Genomic DNA, 20,432 nt, shown 5'->3' with positions numbered 1-20,432 from the left:
ATCGTAAAAAAAAAAAGAGCATATGTGAAATCAGGTGAAACTTGTGAATAGGACAGTATCTTCACAATTGAGATAGAATGGCTCTATACTTCCTTAATCTATCGATTACGTCGATGTTCAGATTCCGATAATTACACTTTAAAATTATTTGTGCATTTTTTTTTTCTGCACGATGAGATATCTAAAAAATTAAGCCGAAATCAAAAGCTTGCTAATTACTTAATAGACAAATATGAGAAACTTGGTGACTCTAAATAGAGGACATATAGTTCCCGAATCATTGACATTTCCGGATTTGCATATTGTTGATTCCTCTTTTGATGTTGTGACTGATAGTATCTCTTTTGCATTAAGCTCGGAAGAATCAGATATACTTGAGGTACAGAGGTTTAGCAAGAATGGTGAAGTTTCGCTATTGGCATCTTTCCCCATTGAAAAATGTGAGCTAGTATCATTCACGCATTTTGCTGACAGCTGTCAATTGATATTTGTTTTTGGAAATGGAGATATTGTACTTGCATCGTACGATTCTGTACAACCTGATCCTGATACTACGATTGTTGAAATAGTGGGCTCGATTGACAATGGGTTATTGACTGCAAAATGGTCTCCAGATGAAGAAATTTTGGCTTTGCTAACTTCTGATCTTAAGCTAGTTTTAATTTCAAGAATGTTCGAACCCATTACTGAAAAAGTGTTGAACCCAGATGACATCAAGATCAGCGATTCAAAGCACGTTTCGGTTGGATGGGGTAAAAAGGAAACGCAATTTAAGGGTAGAGGTGCTAAGGCAATTGAAAGAGAAAAAGAAGCATTGAAACATGCTGGCTTAGAGGTCAAAGAAGGAATGCCATTGAGGGACCCAACTGTAGCAGAAATAGAGAGAGGCACGTTATCTAGTTTCGACTTGAAAGGTGCAAAAATTAGTTGGAGAGGAGATTGCGAGTACTTTTCTGTATCTACGATTGAAAAAGTCTTGGAAGAGGACACACAAACAAGCTATGACAGACGGGTTATAAGGGTTTTTAACAGAGAAGGAAATTTGGACAGTGTCAACGAAGCTGTGGATGGTCTTGAGCACAACTTAAGCTGGAAGCCTCAAGGTTCCTTGATTGCTTCCACCCAAAGATCGATTGATGATGAAGGTGATGAGGTTCTCGACTTGATCTTTTACGAGAGAAATGGATTGAGACATGGGCAGTTCAATACTCGATTAGACCCCACTAGTGCAATAATATATGATCTAGCTTGGTCTTCCGATAGTGAAATTTTGGCATTTCAGTTGCATGATAAAGTACAGCTCTGGACTTCAAAAAATTATCATTGGTACTTAAAGCAAGAAATTAACCTAAAAAACCAGATAAAGTTTATGAAATTCCATCCAGAGAAGCCATTAACATTGATGATAGGGACTAAGAGCAGTGGTATTTATATTATAGATTTGGCTTATAAAACTGCAACGGGACCAACTGCGATCGGCTATGATTATGGCATGACTTTGGTCGTTGATGGATCAACCTGTAATATCACCCCATTATCAATAGCCAATGTCCCTCCACCTATAGCATACAGGGAATTAGATATAGCTTCGAATATCCTTGACTTGGCTGTCAATAAGTCGAATGAATTATATGCCATTCTCACAGCTGATGATGAAATTGAATTGGCTAGCTTGAGCTTGGATGACATGAAGAATGGAAAGAGCCCTCAAATTTTTGGCCAAATCAAGAGCAATATAATTTTAAACAACTCTGAATATTGCAAACAAATAGCCTTTTTTGCGGATGATATTGTGGCGTTTATCGTTGATGGTGACACATATTCTAAGGTAATGTTTTATAAAGTGAGTACAGAACCTTATCATATGGATTCGATGTTGATGACTCCAAAAGTTACCAAAATAAAACCTAGCCAAGATTACGAGCTGTTAGGTTTAGAAACTATGGATGGTTCAATCTACGTTATAGATAAAGATTTAGAGAAGCAATTAACTTTCAAATTCCCTCAGATATGTTATGATTTTGAAGTTATGAAGTCCTTTAAAGATAGTTCTTGGATTGTCTTTGGATTGTCTTTGAATGGAAAGCTTTTTTCTAATGGTGAACAAATCGCAACAGGCGTCACTTCTCTAAAGGCTACTGAATCGCATTTGTTGTTTACCAACGTACATTCCCAACTTTGCTTCATCCACTTGAACTCAAGCCAGGATCTAGAATACTCTATATACCAGAATAACGCAACTGGAGAAGGGTTAGATGAGAGAATAAGACAGATTGAAAGAGGTTCTATTATTATCAATTGTATGCCCTCTAAGTATTCAGTTGTCTTACAAGCCCCTAGAGGGAACTTGGAAACGATTTTCCCGAGAATAATGGTCCTCAATGCTGTACGAAAATTTATCAGAAACAAAAATTATAAGGACGCCTTTTTCACCTGTAGGACTCATAGGATTGACTTGGATATTTTGCATGATTATGACCCAGAACTTTTCTTTAATAATCTTGAGCTTTTTGTCAATCAAATTCGAGAAGTTGATCATCTAGACTTATTTCTTTCTTGTCTTCATGACGAGGATGTCGTTAAAAGTAAATATAAGGACACGCTCACTGATTCCTTGGCGAAAGATGTGGAAGGCATCGATTTAACAGAGAGACAACAAGCTATACCAACAGAGCATGAAAATACCAATAAGCGGTTTGTCAAGAACAAAGAACTCATCGCACCAAGCTCTAAGATCAATAAGATCTGCAATGGTATTTTGTCAATATTATTAAAACCGCAGTATTTCAAAACGTATTTGCAGACCATAATCACAGCGTATGCTTGCGAAAAGCCTCCTAATTTAGAGGAAGCTTTGAAACTAGTGGGGTCTTTTGATGACGATGCACAGACTGAGCTGGCGGTGACACGTCTTTGCTTCTTACAAGATGTAAATAAGGTTTACAATACGGCATTAGGATTATATGACGTCAAATTAGCCTTAAGCATTGCACAACAATCTCAGAAAGATCCAAAAGAATATTTACCCTTTTTACAGAATCTACATGTTCAAGAACCCTTGCGAAAGAAATTTCTTATTGACGATTATTTAAAGAACTATGAGCAAGCTATGAGATGGCTTTTCGAAATGGGAAAAGGCTCCCACAAAGAGTTTGACCAATATATGGAAGAACATGCTTTATATAAGGAGGGTCTTTCCTTATATAGATATGATGAGGAACGGTTCAATGAGATTCTACTTTCTTTTGCTAGCCATTTGCATAATACCAAAGAATACGCAGACTCGGCCTTAGCATATGAATTCTTGAACGAAAGCAGATATGCGATGGAGAATTACATTCTAGCAAAAAGATGGAGAGAAGCACTTTCACTTGCATCAGAATCAAAAGAATTGGTCAAAGCTGCTGAAGATTTAGTTTCTTCCTTGACCGCCGACCATAGGTATGTGGAGGCGGCCGAGATTCAAAGTTATATTCTTAAAGATGTTAGGGAAGCTGTAGGGTTATATTGTAAGGAATATCACTATGATGATGCAATATTGTTGGCCAGACGTGAAAACCAGACTGAGCTTATAGAAAGTGTGGTTGACGAGCTGTTAGGTGAAGGATTTGGAACAATTGCTGAGCTTTTAGCTGATTGTAGTGGTCAACTTAAATCGCAATTAAATAGATTAAGGGAACTCAGGTCGAAGAAGTTAGATGATCCAAATCTTTTCTATGGAGGAATTGACGATTCTGATGCACCGGATAATGTTTCAATTGCACCTTCGGAGACATCTACTGCTCCTTCTTTCTTCACTAGGTATACCGGAAAGACAGCAGGGACTGCAAAAACTGGTGCTTCACGTCGAACTTCGAAAAACCGTAAGAGAGAAGAACGAAAGAAGGCTAAAGGTAGAAAAGGAACCATTTATGAAGAAGAATATCTTGTCAAGTCCGTAGGAAGGCTCATTGAGAGATTAGATCAAACTCAACCAGATGCAGTGAGATTGATAGAGGGTCTTTTAAGAAGAAATAAAAAGGAACAAGCATACCAATTACAAAAGAATTGGGTGGTTCTCTTGCAAGAACTTCGAGCAAATATCGATGAAATATACAATATTAGTGAAAAAGACAGAGAAAGATATGACGATAACGGAGAAATCTATCATATAGAGGAAATACCAACTCCAAAAATTAAAGACTTCCCGATCAAAGGTATCTTGGATTATTAGGTAGAAATAAATGACTTTAATTAATGCAAAATATGACAATACGTGCAACGATCTAACGCTCTATTTTTCTGAATTTATCAAAACTTCCCCAAGCCCAATAATGGCTCTCTTAGTAGCGTCTGTCATTGCTTGCTTTTTGCCACTGTTGTAACACATATATTTAAATGGTAAATTATTCGCTTCTCCGATCCCCTCTGCCTCGCTTTGAAAGCCATCTCTTAAAGTGATTCTAACTTTTACGTAAACTCTAATGGAGAACGAGGTCATATCACTACTTGTATCCAAGTTTTCGAAGTTGCACTCCAAAACTTCAGAAGACCATCCATTATACCCAAACACATCATTCGCCAAACTTAAAATGATATGAGCAGGAAAGTACGCAACGTCTGTGCTTCTTTTATTTAATTTCCCACCTTTTGATACCTGTAAGGATTCTAATCTAGATTGTAAGGTTCCAATTTTTGTATGTGCCCATTCCAGCAATTTCTCTTCTTCATGTGTATTATCATTCAGGCTTGCCTCTAGCTCATAGAACTGTCCCATATCAGGGAATAGTTCGAATGTCAGGAAGACTTGTTCCTCAGTATTAGCCATTTAGAATCTGTTTACTCATATGGAAGCTGATACTAGCTATTACTAATCTCAAGATATGTTTTCTCGTTGTTGTCAATCTGATTTAATAAAGACGGCAATGCGAATTAGAGAGTTGCAATTAATATATATTTAGAGAATGTTACGGCGCGAAATCAAAGATTTTGGTAAACACGAGTAGTAAAAGTATCAAAAGAATTAGGAGGGAAGAGTTATTAAAGGAGTCAGAAACCTTACTTCAATGGATTATTTGAATAACATCCTATCTCAGCAGAGCAGTGTACCCAAGCTGGCTGATGAAGCAATCCCAACACTTTGTAATAGGTTACTTCATTCTACATTATCGTCAGATAGAAGATCAGCAGTGTTGGGGTTGAAAAGTTTCAGCAGGCAGTATCGAGAGTCTGTTGTAGAATATGGATTAAGGGCACTTGTTTCTACACTTAAGAAGGATTCGGAAAATCCTAGTATTGTTAAGGCAGTTTTGGAAACGTTGCTAATATTGTTTATTCGTGGAGAAAGTGACTCAGATCTAACCAGAGGTTGGATCTCCCAACAGTCGCGAGCACAAAATGGTAAGTATCCTTCACCATTATTGTTAGAGGTCTCGACGGACCAATTGTCACTATGGATCGCGGACGAATTGACACAAGATGTTGAAACGGTCAAATTACTTTTCGATATACTACAAGACAGTGATGATTTCTACGTGAAACTTTACACTATACAACTTTTAGAATCTATGGTATCAACGCGGTCCACAAAGACAAAGGACTGTTTGCTCAACATCCCAACTTCAATGTCTGTCTTGGTAGGGCTACTCCACGATGCAAATGATCCCATAAGGAATGAAACAATTTTACTCTTGATGGCAGTTGTGAATGACAACTTCAATATACAAAAGCTAGTTGCATTCGAAAATACATTCGAAATCTTATTTCAAATAATAGAAGAAGAAGGTGGTATCAGGGGCTCAATTTTAGTTCAGGATTGTTTAACGTTATTGACTAATTTATTGAAATATAATGCGTCGAATCAAAAATTTTTCCTTGAAACTCAATGCGTTCCTAATTTGACCAAATTATTGGAGGAGCCACTTGAAGGAGGGTACGATGTTGACACTCAAGAGGAGGGCAAGCTACCTTTGTCTCTTCCACCTATTGTATGGACGGAGCAAAGGCTACAAAATATAATTACAGTTCTTGAAATTTGTAGAACTTTTGTCTCAGAAGACAATGAGTTTTTGGAATTGAACCAAAGCAAATTTGAACAAGCCGGTGTTTTATTCTCGGTCTTGAAGCTCATATTTTCTCCAATGACTCCAAATGAAGTTAGATCAGTGGCGTTACTCGTTACAGGTGATCTTATAAGTGGGAACCCGGATATTCAGCTCAGATTTTCTAGCATTGAAGCACCCTACATGGATCCTTCCTTACCATCTCAAATTCGATCATTTGACAATTCTTTGCCTGTGACTATCGCTCTTCTTAATTGGACACTATTTATCAATTCTGTACATATATTTGACATTAGAACCAACTCGGCCTATTGCTTGCATGCCTACTTCAGAGACAACAAAAAGTCTCAATCTGCTTTTATGGAAGACCAAATAAAGGCATATATCTCGCCTACCTACTATACTGAAGGCGACAAAGAAAATGGAAACAAAACAGAAAATGGAGCCGATGAAAACTCATCGAACACGGAGAATCACGAAGAAGCAAAACAAGAAAATGGAAGAGTTGGTGAAAGTGAGCCTAATGGAGAAACTAAGGAGGCTGTAAATGGCTCCTCAGAAATAGTCCCAACTGACACAAGTGCCGCCCAAACGGCTTCCGCGTCTGAAGACAATACAACACTGACTCCTTTCGCTAATATTTTTTCCACTTTAATGGACTATGATTCTGATACGAAATTAAATCCCTACAAAGTTTGGTTTGCAGCTGTTATACTAATGTATTTGTTTGAGGACAATGATGAGAATAAGGAGCTTGCGAGAGCCGTGAAGACTGGTGACGAGGCTGCAGGTGAAGAAGTTATGACATCAATTCAGGCTATTTCAGGCCTCTTATTAATGGCCATGGATGGCACAGACTCAAGAATTGTAGTAGGATGCTCAATGCTTTTGACTGTCTGGATGTATGAAGACCTCAACGCAGTAAACGATTTCTTGAGCGATTCTTCTACTGTGAAGGCGATTTTGGCAACTATCTCAAGCAATGCTGCCGACCTGACTATAATTCTTCAGGGCATGGCATCTATTTTACTTGGTATAGCCTATGAGTTTTCTTCCAAGAAATCACCCATTCCTAGAAGCGATTTACATTCTTTATTAGTGAAAGGCTTGGGTCGAGACAACTATTCATTGAAAGTCAGGCAATTTAAAGACCATCAACTGCTAAAGAATTATGAGTCAAATTTTGATTTAGATGTGGAAAAAGATGATACAGGACTACCTGCGATATACTTTGACCCTATTTATGTCAACCTAGTGAAGGAGAATTTCACCAGAATAAGAAGAGCATTATTTCATGATCCAGAGAGTGAACCCCAAGCGCATATTTCTTACGAAGTATACGAGGAACTTGAGGCAAATTTCACCTCTTTAAAGAAGGCTCTAAATGCGGCACAGGTGAAGGCTACTGAAACAGAGAAATATCTTCAAGAAGAAAATGAAAAAGTTTCTGAGCATTGCAAAGAATTGGACGAGGAAATAAAGAAACTCAACAGTGAAATTCAAGAAGCCAAAGAGAAATACAACTCTATTTCCTCCAAATATTCCGAAACTTCAGAGTCTTTGGAAGAACTTCAAAAATCCAAAAAAGAGTTTGAAGATTCATCATCGAAGTACTTTAATGAGTTGCAGATAGCATTGAAAAACCAAGAGACTACATCTGACTCCGTAAAGGAGCTAGAGAACAAGTTGGAGCAGACTGAAGCTATGAAAAGTAAGTTAGAGAATGGAATTAACAACATGACTCGTGATTTATTCCATTTGAAAAAAGAAAAGGAGGAAGCCGAAAGGACACTGAAAAGCTCAGAAAAAGAGGTAAAAACATTGAATGGAGAAATTGAAAAAATGAAGAAAAAATTCGAAGCAAAGATTGATGCTCTTCAAAAAACCAATGACGAATTCCAAGCGAAGATCACAAAGTTGACAGAGGGAATTACGCCCCACGGTACTGATTTGGGAGACCGAAATATTGTAGTGATGCAAGAAAGAATAGAAGAGTTGTCAGAGAACAATGACCATTTAATGGATAAGCTAAGATCTATTGCATCTGCATTCCAAGAGATTAGAGAGACAAAGATTTCCTTGGAGAAGGAGTTAGAGGAGAAGATCTCTGCGGAAAAGGATTTTGATGATTTCAAACAATCTGCTAATTCAGAGATAGAAGCTCTCAAGAAGAGTGTCGAAACCTTAAAATCATCTAAGACCGAAGAGCCTATGAATCAAGCGTCAGCAGACACAGACGATCCTAAAAGCAAGGGAGAAGATAAGGTGGTAGCTCATGATGAGGAATTGGGCCAATCGTTAGAACAGTTAAAATCTGAAAATGCCATACTCAAAAAGAAACTCTTACAACTCGAAGAACATGGAAACTCGTCTTCTGACTTAAATTCAAGTCGTGAGCATAATTTGAATAGCTCTAGTACTGACAGAGAACTTACTCATTGTATTGAGGAGAAGGAGGAACAGCTCAAGCAATTAGAATCTTCAGTCGCCACTTTAACTGGAAAGCTTCATATTTTCGAAAAAGACTTGAAGGACCAAAATGAGAGAGGAGATGGTGTTGAAAATATGAATGCTGATGTTCCTGAAGCTAAAGATTTTGAGAATGATTTTGAGAACTTAAAGACAGAGAAAAATTCACTTAAGAAGCGACTTGAAGAAAAAGAAGGTGATTTATCTCGCATGTTCTCCCTCCAAGAGTTGAGAATGAAAGAATTCGAAGATAAAGAACAAGAGTTCAATCTTCTTCTGAAACAGTATAAAGATATAAAAGATCAATTAAGCGACTCGAGGGAGGAGATAATCAAGTCAGAGAATAAAATTAAAGTAATCGAAGAAGAGAAGGCTTCTTTGTTGAAAAAATTGGAAACAGTAAAAGTTAGCGAAGATGACGAAGTAGATCAATTGAAGCAAGACAAAGAAAACCTTGCCAAGGAACTAGATGCAGAGGCCCTGAATAACTTAGAGTTGTCCATCAAGATTGACTCTCTTGAAAGTAAGCTAAAGGAGTATGATACTTTCATGGAGGAGGAGAAATCACAGCTTTTGGTGTCTCAAAAAGTTTTGGAGCAAAAGCTTAAAATGTGCTCGACTGTGGAAAAAGAAAAAGCTGCAATTAGTGATATGTTAGCGAGAGCATTTGAAAAAATTTCTTCATATGAGAAAAAAGTTGAGGACCTCGAGAAAGCGAATCTGGACCTCAAAAAAGATTTGGCTGCCTCTAATGGGTCCGAATCTGACCTCAAGCATGAAATTGAAAATCTTAAGCTCAAGTTTTCAAATTTGCAGTCAGAACTCGAGAAGAAGCGAGAGGAAGTGCTCAAGCAGCGCGAATTAATGGGTAAGGATTCTAGCAGTATAATTCAAGAATGCAACTTGAAAATGCAAGAATTGGAGACTGAACTTGTAACTTCAAAGGATGAAGTAGTAGCAAAGGATTCACAAAGCTCTCATACGACTTCAAGTTTAAATAATAAAATTGCATCTCTCTCTGATGACTTGAATAATTATAAAGAAAAATTGAGCAAGTCTCATGAATCTTACAAGAAACTCAGTGATGACCTCAGCAAGACAAAGGCCCAGAAGGTAGAAGAGGTGAGCAAATTAGAAAAGGAAATTGATGAACTTGTTTATGAGATTGAAACTTTGAAGTCTAAGCATAATGATGTCGCTCAACAGGCAGAGGAGAAGAATAATTCTTTGGATTCAAGTTTGCAAAAAATTAAAAGCGAAAACGGCTCAATTATAGAATCTCTTCGCAACGAAAACAAATCTTTGAACGAAAACTTGGAGAAGGCAGTATCATCTGAAGAGTCACTCCTGCAGAAACTTGAACAGAGTCAGGCAGCTTTAGAAGAAACTTCGCTGGAAAATCAAAGTTTATCTAAGCAAGTGACAGAATTAATTTCTGAGAAAGAGAATCGTGCGACAGAGCTAGAGAATGAAGTTAAAGATTTGAAGTCTCGGATGGAGATATTGAAGGACGAGATTGCGAAGAAAGAGGCAGAGACAAAGGTCAATGAAGTCGACAGCAAGGAATCTTTAAAAGATGAAAAGGATGTTGAAATAAGGAAACTTAACGAATCCAATAACCAACTTCAGGAGAAGTATCAAACGGTAACTGATGATTTGCAAAAACAGATCGAAAAATTGTCCATCGAATTGAAAAACAAGTCTTCAATTGACGATAGCTTTGAAGGGTTGACAGAAGACCAAATCAAGAAACACTCTGTCAGCTTACCCGATGCCACTCAAACTAGTTCCGATAGCGATTCTTTAAAAGAGGTGTCACATTCATATAAGGAAAAGGAAAATAAATACAAAGAAGAATTAAATAGTATGACAACACAATTACAATCTCTTAAAGATGCACAACTTGAATATCAGGGTCTTTTAGAGAAGGAAAAGAAAAACAAAGACGATTTGATGGCAAAGGTACATGAAATTGAACATGAAAACTCTACTTTGCAGAAGTCAAAGGAGGATTTTGAAAAAAGGAAAAAAATTGAGAATGAGTTTAATAATTTTAAAAAGGAAGCAGAAGCCCGGGAGCAGAATTTCAATGAACAGATTCGTACCCTTACTGAAAAATTGAAGAAAAGAGTTCCTGAAACAGAAATGGATGAGCTTATCATGATCTTATCCGAAGTTGACGAGTCGAAGAAGACTTATAAAGAGAGATTGAAAGAATTAGGGGAAGAAGTGTCTTCTGAAAATGATTCCGATCTTTCAGATAGTGAAGAGGACTTGAAATAAATTTTTGAGCACAAAGATTTGTTTCGTCTTTCTTGATTTATATATACATATTTGCTCATCGTAAAAAATATAAATATTTTCTCGAGAAAAGAGCCAAGATTTTGTAGAAGTTTGCAATTTGACGGTATTACTTGGATAAGAGACAAAACCTCACTACTTCTAATTGAATGATTCTATTAATTGATTCCTATGATTCATTTACGAATAATCTTTGTCAGCTTATTTCAAAGGTTACAGCCAAAGAGGTGGTTGTAATAAAGAACGACACATTTGACGACAATGAATATCGTGATTTTTTTCAAACTTACTTACCCCTATTCGAATATGTTGTTGTAGGACCGGGACCAGGTAACCCGTCTAATCTGAAAGATGTCGGATTAATATCTCATTTACTAAAATATTTGAGAGAGGAAGATGATGACAAAGTAGTGCCATTCTTGGGTATTTGTTTAGGGTTTCAATGTTTGTGCGATGCATATGGAAGTTCCATAAGTCGTTTAGAGAATGTTAAGCATGGTCAGGTTTATGATGTGCACCCTGTTACTCCTGAAAACGATCTATATACTTCTCAAAGTGCAATTGAGATTCCTAGCGTTCGATATCATTCTCTCTATGTCCTGTCATTAGGCGTTGAAATGAGGCCATTGGCTTATTGCTTTGAGCCTAATAATTCAGACGACAAGGACTCAAAAATATTGATGGCAGGAAAACATAAATGTCGTCCATATTATGGTGTTCAATACCATCCAGAATCTGCATGTTCGTCAGATGGCGATAAATTAATTCTTCGATTTGATGATATTGCATCTAAATATAACCACAAAATGAGAAGTGAAGTCTTGGACCCCAAAGAAGAGAATGAAAAAGCTAAAAGTATTGTGCTGGAGCTCAAGTCTTCACACAGTCTCAATTTGAATCCTCTCTTCAAAGATGGTCCGTTGAACGACAATGGAGCTCCAAAGATATACTTCAAGAAAATGAATTTCGTCAATAAAGTGACGCCGATTGATATGTGTGAATTTTTTTACAAGAATAACAAATCTTCCCCTAATTTCGTTCTTTTAAATTCTGCATCGATTCCCAGTGAATGGTCAATCATAGGTCTTCCAATTCCTGGAAGATCTCAAATAGTGACTCATTCGGTAGACAATATGCTGGAAGCAACAGTTCTGAGATACAAATCCTCAGAATGTGAGAAGATATCAATTCCAGAATCCGAAACTGTATGGAATTTTTTGGGCGATTTAATGAAGAAAGCTTACATTTCGAAAGAATCTATAGATTCTCATCTCGGAAAGGCATATCATTCTAGAGAGATTCCTTTCTTTGGTGGATTTTTAGGTTTTGTGTCTTATGAAGAGGGCCAATTTATTGAAATTGACAAGCTTGGTCGCCTTTGTAATGGTAATACACCTGACTTGAAACTAATTTTTATTGAGAGGTATATGATATATGACCATTCTTCTGACGATTGGTTTGTATTTCTGGTCAGTAAGGATTTGAATGACGAAAAATGGGTAGAAAAGACACGTATAATGGTAGAAACTGCAAATCTTGATGGTTCATTGTCTTTAGATGTCAATTCAGTACCAAAAAGTGTCAAGGGATTACTCAAAAAAGAAGAAAATCAAAAATTCGAGTTTCAGCTTCCAGATAAGAAAATATACGAAGAGCAGTTTAATGAATGCCAGAGGTTGTTGCATTCTGGCGATTCGTACGAGTTATGTTTAACTTGCCAGCTGAAAATTTCATTACCATCTTATATTGCACCTTGGGATATCTACAAAATTTTGACTTTGCATAGAAATCCTGCTCCTTTCTCTTGCTTTCTTGAATTCGAAGATTCCGTCTTAATATCTTCTTCTCCTGAAAGATTTCTCTCGTGGAAGGATCATGATTTTGATGAAAATAAAAAAAGAGTCATTTTGCGTCCAGTTAAGGGAACCGTAAAGAAGTCACCGAATGTAACTTTAGAAGATGCCACAAGGATACTTAAAACTCCCAAAGAGATGGGAGAAAATCTAATGATTGTCGATCTTATCAGACATGACTTATTTCAATTTCTCGATGACGTAGTAGTGTCTCGCCTCATGGCGGTAGAAGAATATCAGACCGTTTTTCAGCTAGTAAGTGTCATTGAAGGCAATCTCGAGACTCGAAAATCTCAGTATCATGGTTTGGACATTCTCTGTAGCTCACTTCCTCCTGGCTCAATGACAGGAGCACCTAAGAAACGCTCAGTTCATTTGCTACAAGATATCGAGTCATTACAGCCCACAAGTATACCAGGAGGAAGAAGAGGAATATATAGTGGCGTTGCTGGTTATTGGTCTGTCACAGACAATTCAGACTGGTCTGTAGTTATTCGCTCTCTATTCCACTATCGTGACGATTTATCAAATACTCCTGATAATAGCATATGGCGTATAGGAGCAGGAGGAGCAATTACTGTGCTTAGTGAAATGCAATCGGAGTGGGAAGAGATGCTTACAAAGCTTACAGCTGCTCTACAGCTGTTTGATTGATATCGAAATCATGTAAATAGTTCGTTCCGTAATTTCATAAAATATCACGTGACCTTTTTTTTCCTCTCAAAACGAATTTTATTACGACTTTTTTATCGACAACGCTGACTTGAAAAGAATTGCAAGAAAGCAAACACTTAAAGAAGAATATATCGAATCTACAGATTGAAATAATATGTCCTTTTTTGGAATTGGAGACACTGGTCCGGGACAACGATTCGAGCGTAATGGAAACGGCGATGTGTATGAATTTCAGGATACATATGATGGATTAGGAGAGCAACTTGAAGAAGCAGACGACGCTTTGAACGATGAAACTTTTGGACATGCCGGTGATATTGGCAAAGATTTCAATTTTGGTGGTATGCCTGGACTGGGTCAGTCTCAGGTAGCACCAGTTGCTTCAGCGCCACCGAAGCAGACCATCAGTTACGCTCAAGCCGCTTTAAATCCTTTGCACGATGATGAATTCATGCAAGATTTATGGGGAACAACGAATGCACCGACAAATAAGACAGAAGTGCAAGCAAAGGAGGATGAAAATAAAATTTTATCTCTTCAAGAGATTGAGGCTCAATTGACATCTATGGAACATCAGAATCAATTCATGCCCCAACCACAATCCTTTGGTATTCCTGGAATGATGTCGCAACCTCAGATGGGGGGATATATGATGCCTCCCGGTGGATACATGCCCCTTCCGGGACAGTATGGTATGTACCCAAGTGGCGTTCCACAGCTGATTCCACCTCAGATGCTTCTTAATCCTCAAGGTGGAGCTCCTCAGCCTCATCTTCAACAGGTAACTCTGCAGAATCAGGCACCACAGCAGCAGCAGCAACAACAGCAGCAACAACAGCAACAGCAACCAACATCACAACAACAGCAGCAACCTCATCAGGTTTCTCCTCAACAGGATGCCCAATTGTCAAATCCAACACTGGCTCAGATTCCAGTACAACCACCAGTTGAAATACAAGCTCCTGATTACTACGAGTCTTCTCAAAATCCTTCTAGGAATATAAAGGTCGATTTAACTCAATTTCCTGTGTTAGGCGCAAAGGGTTCTGAGAAGCACCGTGGTGCACCTACCTACACTTCTGGTCCTGGAACTCAATATCACCGTCAACATCAGCCTCTTCCTCAAAGTCAAGAGGTTGAAAACAAATTTCAAAATCGTGAGAGATCTGCGCATTACCATCAAGGTCAACAACAACCGCACGTCGAACTTACCCCGGAAGAGGAAGAAAAGTTGAATAGAAGGCATGAAAAGGTTTCTCGTATTATGAGATATTCTGGTATTATGAATCCTAAAGATAAGGATTTTGTCACTAGATTCCAATTGTCCCAGATTGTTACAGATGATCCATATAATGAGGACTTCTATGCTCAAGTCTATAAGGTGATCCACCCAAAGACTTCAGTTCACGGCGATCAACCTCAAGCCCTGCAGAATAACTCGATAGCCCAAGCCTACTTAGATCAAAGTGGACATAGGTTGGGAGGCCGTTATAAGCGGGCAGATGTTGCATTACAAAGAATGCAACAACAGGTCCAGAAGGCTGTCACAGTAGCAAAGGAAAGGCCAAAGTTAACGCAATATGCGAAGGAAGGCGCCCTAGGAAAGATTTCATTTGGTAGCGGAAAGAAGCCCAGGCAACAACTTGAAATTTTAAGTAAGGCAGCTCAAAGAGAAATGGAAGCGGAGAAAGAGAACTTAGAGGGTAAGGAACCATCTAAAAAGGAAACTTCGTCGAGATCCATTAAAAAATATTCTAGGAAGGATATTTTAAGAATTTTAGAAAACATAATTTCAAATCTTATGAAAGCAGAAAGCGAGTCCAGAACTAGTCCTAATACTGGCCAGGATGCTCTATGGGAATCCTTGCGTGTCTTGGAACAGCCTTCGACATCTGGAGATGATGAGACCGAGGTCAATCCATTCATTCAATGCTTAAATCACGACAAAGCTCTCAAGATTTTACCACGACTTTTCAAATTCTTATCGAGGCAGCAAATTTTGACAATTGTGACCTTGATCATGTCTAACTTGGAAAATTTGACAGTTATTAAGTTGGGGTCTTATACAACTTACAGTGATAAGAAGGTACCCGAGAAGGTTCAAAAGTTAGTTGACACCTATTCGTTAACATTTTCAAAGGTTTTGATGAATGCGGTTCAAGACTTCAAATTCAATGAAATAATTGGTTTATTAGTTATCCTAATTGAGCACAATAATGTTGCATTTGTATCAACTACTAAGATTGGTTTATCAATATTAACTACTTTATTGTCACGTGCGGAACTCATTAGAGGTGAAGGTACAATGTCTGCTACCGATTTATCTGAATGGTCGTCATGTTATGATGAGTTATTTACATCTCTCGAGTCAAGAATTGCAGCTATATTTCCACCTCATGACGTAGATGACGGTTCGACAGGTGAGAACTATGTTTGGCAATTTTTAGCTACTCTCTCATTAGGCGGAAAACTTAGTCATCAAAGGATAATTGTTGACGAGGTTAGAGATGAAATCTTCAGTGCTATGAGCAGAGCAAAGGCAATTGATAACAATGATTTGAATAATTTGTACAAGAAACAAAACTTGTTGAACAATTTGAATATGTACTTGGTTGTTATGGGCTTGGTGGCAGACGAGAATGAAATCAAAGAATTACAATCCTAAAATTGCTCTAATTTACATTTTATTAGGCGTTCGATACTTAGGACCCAATTTATCAAGCCTATTTCCTATTTTCTAAATATTTGAATACATTAATTGAAGACATAAAAATTTAAAAATATTAGTGTTTAAGGGCATAAGTAAATATAAAGGTCGTAAAACATTAAGCATCTCTTCGCCATTCGCTGAAGAAATTCCAGTCTTGTCAGTTCTTTAAAACACATTTGTAAAAAGCAGTAAGCTGTATCCAACTTGCGGGATTATGTAAAGAAAAGGACTGCTTAGTGTAGATTAGCAATTTTCTGGGTATAAAAGTGACAAAATACAAGAGTAAGGTTGCCAATAACCTGGCAGACACCTCGTTGATGCACACCAACATCTTGAAAGATTTATCGGGTGACAGATGGAAAGGATTATCAATCTCATTTCCTAAGTTCGATTTACTCAACAGGTAACTTAAAGCATAAAGGTTCTAGTTGTTTTTGTTCTAGTACCACTAACGCTGAGTTACATGGGAAAGTCTTGATATTTTGGGTGTTAGCAAGGTTTATGGATTCAAAGGCTGTTGATTCCGTTACTTCATAAGAGGCAAACAACGAATCTTGTCTTGAAGTGCTCCTGCTCAATATGCTCATGTCCATTGATTCCTCTTCTAGCTCAGAGTATTTGGATTGAAGGGGTTGTCTTTCAAATATTGTGAAAGGCAACGTCTCTTCGAAATTTCCCATTATCAGAGAGAAAGAATCGTCCAATGAATCCTGCTCTAGGTAAAATGCAATGAGAGCTATGACTGAATCATATTGGGTCTCATCGAGCTCCTGAGTCGAGATACCCTTTTTGCTGATATCAATGTTCTTCAGCAGCCTCTTGTTTATTTTTAATATTAGCTTATTGAGAAACATTGCGAAGGTGCCATGGTTTGATCCATGATTACCTTGCGACTTTTGATACCTAAGCATTTTATTTAATCTTCTGCGTATAACTTGATTTAAGACAGCTCACTATTCCAAAATCATAAGGATATCTCTATTCCATTTATATGTTATGTGATCTCAAACTCTTTGTAATTCCAGTTGTCCCGCTTTGGTCCACAGCTGAATCATTAAAACAATGTTTACATTTTAGATATGCAACAATCTATCTCATGTAAACTAGAATCAGCACGGGACCGGAGGACATAACCTTCCGTGTTAAGTCAGTGCTAATTATTTGGTGGCTCTTGAGGGGTTTATAGAGGAAAATATGTTTGCATCTTTATATATTTATAAAGTGGCCCGATATGGAAATGACAGAGTTGCATATTGCTCCTCTCTGAGATGAAAAGTCACACAGAGCTCCATGCAACTGCTTATCTTAAGCATGGAAGGACAAGCCGACATAACAGGGACTAGCCGGATCTTTCTTTCCACGAAGGTGATTTTACCATTAGACCGTTTGGTACAACGTCAACTGAAAATGACAAGATCTGAAGTAATGATTGACTTTCTTCAGTATGACCTACAAGTCATCATTTCGGCAGTGAATGAATATGAGAGTGTGCTTGTGTGTCCCCACTGGGGTGTTTACCTTACAATAACTTCACTTCCAGGTAGAGGTGTTCCAGTATTATACAGTAAGAAACAACAATAATCGCAGTAAGAAGTCACAACATGTGATCACATGGGAGTTCATAGGATCGGTCATACTTAAGATGTCGTGAAATAATGTCGCCTTATATGTCGCAAAACTATCCTTAACCTCCAAGGTATTCTTTGACTTTTGCAGACGATGGGATGACTAGTCTAAAAGAAACCTGGAAATTTACGTTATATGAATGAAATCTTGAAAGATCTCTTGCCAATTGATACTGCTCTTCACTACTATGGTAACATCTCCAGGATCTCAAGTCACGAAAGTCTTGAAATCTGATACTAAAATGAAAAAGGAAGAGAGCATCAGGACGCATGGATATGTTCATGGCCATATTCACAAACATGGTGACCATACGCATATTCATGGTCATATCCATAATCATGACCACGATAAGCTACGAATTACGGATCCTAAATTTCCTGGAGCCAAAAGAAAGGAATGTACTGAATTTGATGATGATATCCTTTGTAAGGATATTCTCTGTGGGGAGCTTGATGACTGTTTCTTCTTGACTTGTGACGACTATAATGATCAAGGCTGCAGTGAAAGTGAGTGTATTGAATGTGCAAAGGAAAGGAATTTGGAAGATGTGACGTGCTGTGAGAACTCTGAATGCTTGCGTGCTACAACTCCTCCTGATGATAGTTATATATGTGACACTAAAACCGCCACCTCATTATGTGAATATCCCAGTGCTCATGAAAATAACTTATGCGATCTTCAGTCATCTAAGATCCCCATTTTTGAAGATTTGATTGATAAAGTGTATCAAACGTTAGACAACCAACAGCTGAATCAAATACAGAAGAAAGGAATTGCAGATCCAAGTAAGGATTTTCAATTGCATTTTCCCCATGAATGTCATGCTCTGGGAGATACCAACTCTATGATGCACTGTGATAGTCCTAACCATCATCATTTGCATCAATCTTGTTTTCATACGATGATTCCAAATACAAGTTATAACATGGACATGAACTCAGGTGCACCGGTGTCTGATTATGATTTTTTTGTTCAATTCGATAATTTCAATCAGATGATAAATAATCAGGCTCTTTTGGACAAAAGTCCCTCAAGTGTTACTTCACAAGATGTTGCATCTTCAAAAACGGAATCTTCGTTGCTACCGGCAGACCATGAACAAAAATATTCTTGTCTATGGGACAATTGCCAAGTAAAGGTAGATGAAGATGAGTTTTTAAAGCATTTGGTAGAGCAGCACATAGCACAGCAATATTCGACCCCTTTCAAACACAGTGGCTATAAATGCGAATGGAATGAATGTAGCTTTATGGATTCAGATTTAGATTCATTGATATTACACATGAACTCTCACAAAGATCAGCAGTTCTCAACGGTTCCAGATTTTCAGCTTCTCACTCCAGTATCTAGTTCCTTATCATCCTTTGATTCTCCTAGCATTCTACCTAAACAGGACGAAGATGTTAACATTACTTCCATGAGCATATTCCCAAAAAATACAGAGCACGAAGATCAAAGAACGGAAGGTAGTGATAATCAAACAAAGTCAAAATGTATATGCTGCTGGCAGGTAGGAATAGATGAGTATGGCCATCCGATAAAATGTTCTGAAGTATTTGAATCGGAGAACGAACTACAGTCACATTTAATTAACAGCCATATTGGTTCTGGTAAGTCCAGTTATTCATGTGATTGGGTCGGATGTGATAGACATAACGGTAAAAGGTTCATTCAGAGACAGAAACTCTTGAGGCACATACATATCCACACAAAATTTAAACCTTTTAAATGCGATGTTTGCGGGTCCAAGTTCGCAACTCGTCCTCTATTGAATCAGCATACGAGAGTCCATTCTGGAGAAAAACCCTATCAATGCTCTACATGCAATAAAAGATTTGCAACATCTTCATCGCTCTCAATTCATCACAGGGTTCATACGGGAGAAAAGCCATTGGTTTGCAAAGTCTGTAATAAACGATTCAGCGAGAGTTCGAACTTGGCGAAACACATGAAAACACATCTTAAGCTTTTCAAATGTGAATCTTGTGGGGCCCAGTTTGATGACAAATCAAGCTATAATAAACATCTAAAACTTCATAGTGTCCAAAATGTGAGCGAGATGAAGTACCTTTTGCATTCTACAACTACATAGATTAAGTATGAAATCTAATGTCGATAATTTCAATGTCGCAATCTACGACATTTATAAACCATGAAATTTTTTTTTTCGCTTTTTATCTTAAGTAATACTAATACAGTATCCATAAAGCAAGGATTCACCATATAAATGAAACCTAGTCTTGCTATATTCAAGTCAGTGAAAATAAGGACAGCAAAACCTGATGTCGGGTTGCTGGTCATACCTTCTTTATCAAGCGTCAGATACGATCAACTACCCAACAATGGATTTGGTTTCAAAAATTATTCAATCAGTAAATCAAAATTCGGACACTGGCCAGTTTACTTAAAGATACAGAATACGAAGATATCAACAGAAATAAAGCATGTAAGAGGTGACATAAAGCAATTTAGAAACGATTTGTTGAAGGTCAATCCAAATCTACATATTACTATTAACGAGAAAATTGGATATGCGAATATTAAAGGTGATCACGTTCAATATATGAAAGGTATCTTTCAAGAACATTTGTAAATAGCAGATACGAAGAGTCCATATTCACCGAAATGCTTCATAAATATCAATACGAAATAAACATTTATAATATATAAACTGAAGTTGATTACTATAAATATACCTCTATTATTAATTGTCTGAACTTATTTCTGAAGATGGAGTACTGCCACTTTCACTAGAAC

At 37.5% G+C, this 20,432-nt stretch overlaps 9 protein-coding genes across 9 annotated transcripts in view; 6 read left to right on the top strand and 3 right to left on the bottom strand.

Annotated features, from left to right (window-relative positions):
- Positions 1–232: 232 nt before the first annotated feature.
- Positions 233–4,213, top strand: PRCAT00004936001 (Elongator subunit; the record flags this gene model as incomplete). The annotated part of the gene is made up of 1 exon (XM_062954968.1): positions 233–4,213. The coding sequence occupies one exon, from the start codon at positions 233–235 to the stop codon at positions 4,211–4,213; it is 3,981 nt and encodes a 1,326-aa protein (XP_062811618.1).
- A 60-nt stretch (positions 4,214–4,273) lies between these two features.
- Positions 4,274–4,807, bottom strand: RAD59 (Rad59p; the record flags this gene model as incomplete). Its single annotated transcript, XM_062954967.1, has 1 exon — positions 4,274–4,807. The coding sequence occupies one exon, from the start codon at positions 4,805–4,807 to the stop codon at positions 4,274–4,276; it is 534 nt and encodes a 177-aa protein (XP_062811617.1).
- Positions 4,808–5,045: 238 nt separating this feature from the next.
- USO1 (Uso1p) lies at positions 5,046–10,793 on the top strand (the record flags this gene model as incomplete). Its single annotated transcript, XM_062954966.1, has 1 exon — positions 5,046–10,793. One exon carries the CDS (start codon positions 5,046–5,048, stop codon positions 10,791–10,793), a length of 5,748 nt encoding a protein of 1,915 aa, XP_062811616.1.
- A 167-nt stretch (positions 10,794–10,960) lies between these two features.
- Positions 10,961–13,318, top strand: ABZ1 (4-amino-4-deoxychorismate synthase; the record flags this gene model as incomplete). Its single annotated transcript, XM_062954964.1, has 1 exon — positions 10,961–13,318. One exon carries the CDS (start codon positions 10,961–10,963, stop codon positions 13,316–13,318), a length of 2,358 nt encoding a protein of 785 aa, XP_062811615.1.
- Positions 13,319–13,493: 175 nt separating this feature from the next.
- PRCAT00004932001 (uncharacterized protein) lies at positions 13,494–16,004 on the top strand (the record flags this gene model as incomplete). Its single annotated transcript, XM_062954963.1, has 1 exon — positions 13,494–16,004. One exon carries the CDS (start codon positions 13,494–13,496, stop codon positions 16,002–16,004), a length of 2,511 nt encoding a protein of 836 aa, XP_062811614.1.
- A 437-nt stretch (positions 16,005–16,441) lies between these two features.
- On the bottom strand, positions 16,442–16,960 carry PRCAT00004931001 (uncharacterized protein; the record flags this gene model as incomplete). Its single annotated transcript, XM_062954962.1, has 1 exon — positions 16,442–16,960. One exon carries the CDS (start codon positions 16,958–16,960, stop codon positions 16,442–16,444), a length of 519 nt encoding a protein of 172 aa, XP_062811613.1.
- A 902-nt stretch (positions 16,961–17,862) lies between these two features.
- Positions 17,863–19,767, top strand: CSR1 (Csr1p; the record flags this gene model as incomplete). Its single annotated transcript, XM_062954961.1, has 1 exon — positions 17,863–19,767. The coding sequence occupies one exon, from the start codon at positions 17,863–17,865 to the stop codon at positions 19,765–19,767; it is 1,905 nt and encodes a 634-aa protein (XP_062811612.1).
- Positions 19,768–19,902: 135 nt separating this feature from the next.
- Positions 19,903–20,268, top strand: IMG2 (mitochondrial 54S ribosomal protein mL49; the record flags this gene model as incomplete). Its single annotated transcript, XM_062954960.1, has 1 exon — positions 19,903–20,268. The coding sequence occupies one exon, from the start codon at positions 19,903–19,905 to the stop codon at positions 20,266–20,268; it is 366 nt and encodes a 121-aa protein (XP_062811611.1).
- Positions 20,269–20,425: 157 nt separating this feature from the next.
- The window catches only part of SSK2 (mitogen-activated protein kinase kinase kinase), a gene marked incomplete at both ends in the record, with an annotated part of 4,224 nt that continues 4,217 nt past the window's right edge, over positions 20,426–20,432 (bottom strand). Inside the window, one exon of the mRNA XM_062954959.1 lies at positions 20,426–20,432. This exon is cut by the window's right edge and continues 4,217 nt beyond it. Within this exon, the coding sequence (XP_062811610.1) occupies positions 20,426–20,432 (7 nt within the window).

Source organism: Priceomyces carsonii, assembly GCF_900007245.1.
Source record: "Priceomyces carsonii strain CBS4050 genome assembly, scaffold: Debaryomyces_carsonii_scaffold_5, whole genome shotgun sequence".
Lineage (NCBI taxonomy): Eukaryota > Fungi > Ascomycota > Pichiomycetes > Serinales > Debaryomycetaceae > Priceomyces > Priceomyces carsonii.
This window is presented reverse-complemented; position numbering and strand designations above follow the sequence as displayed.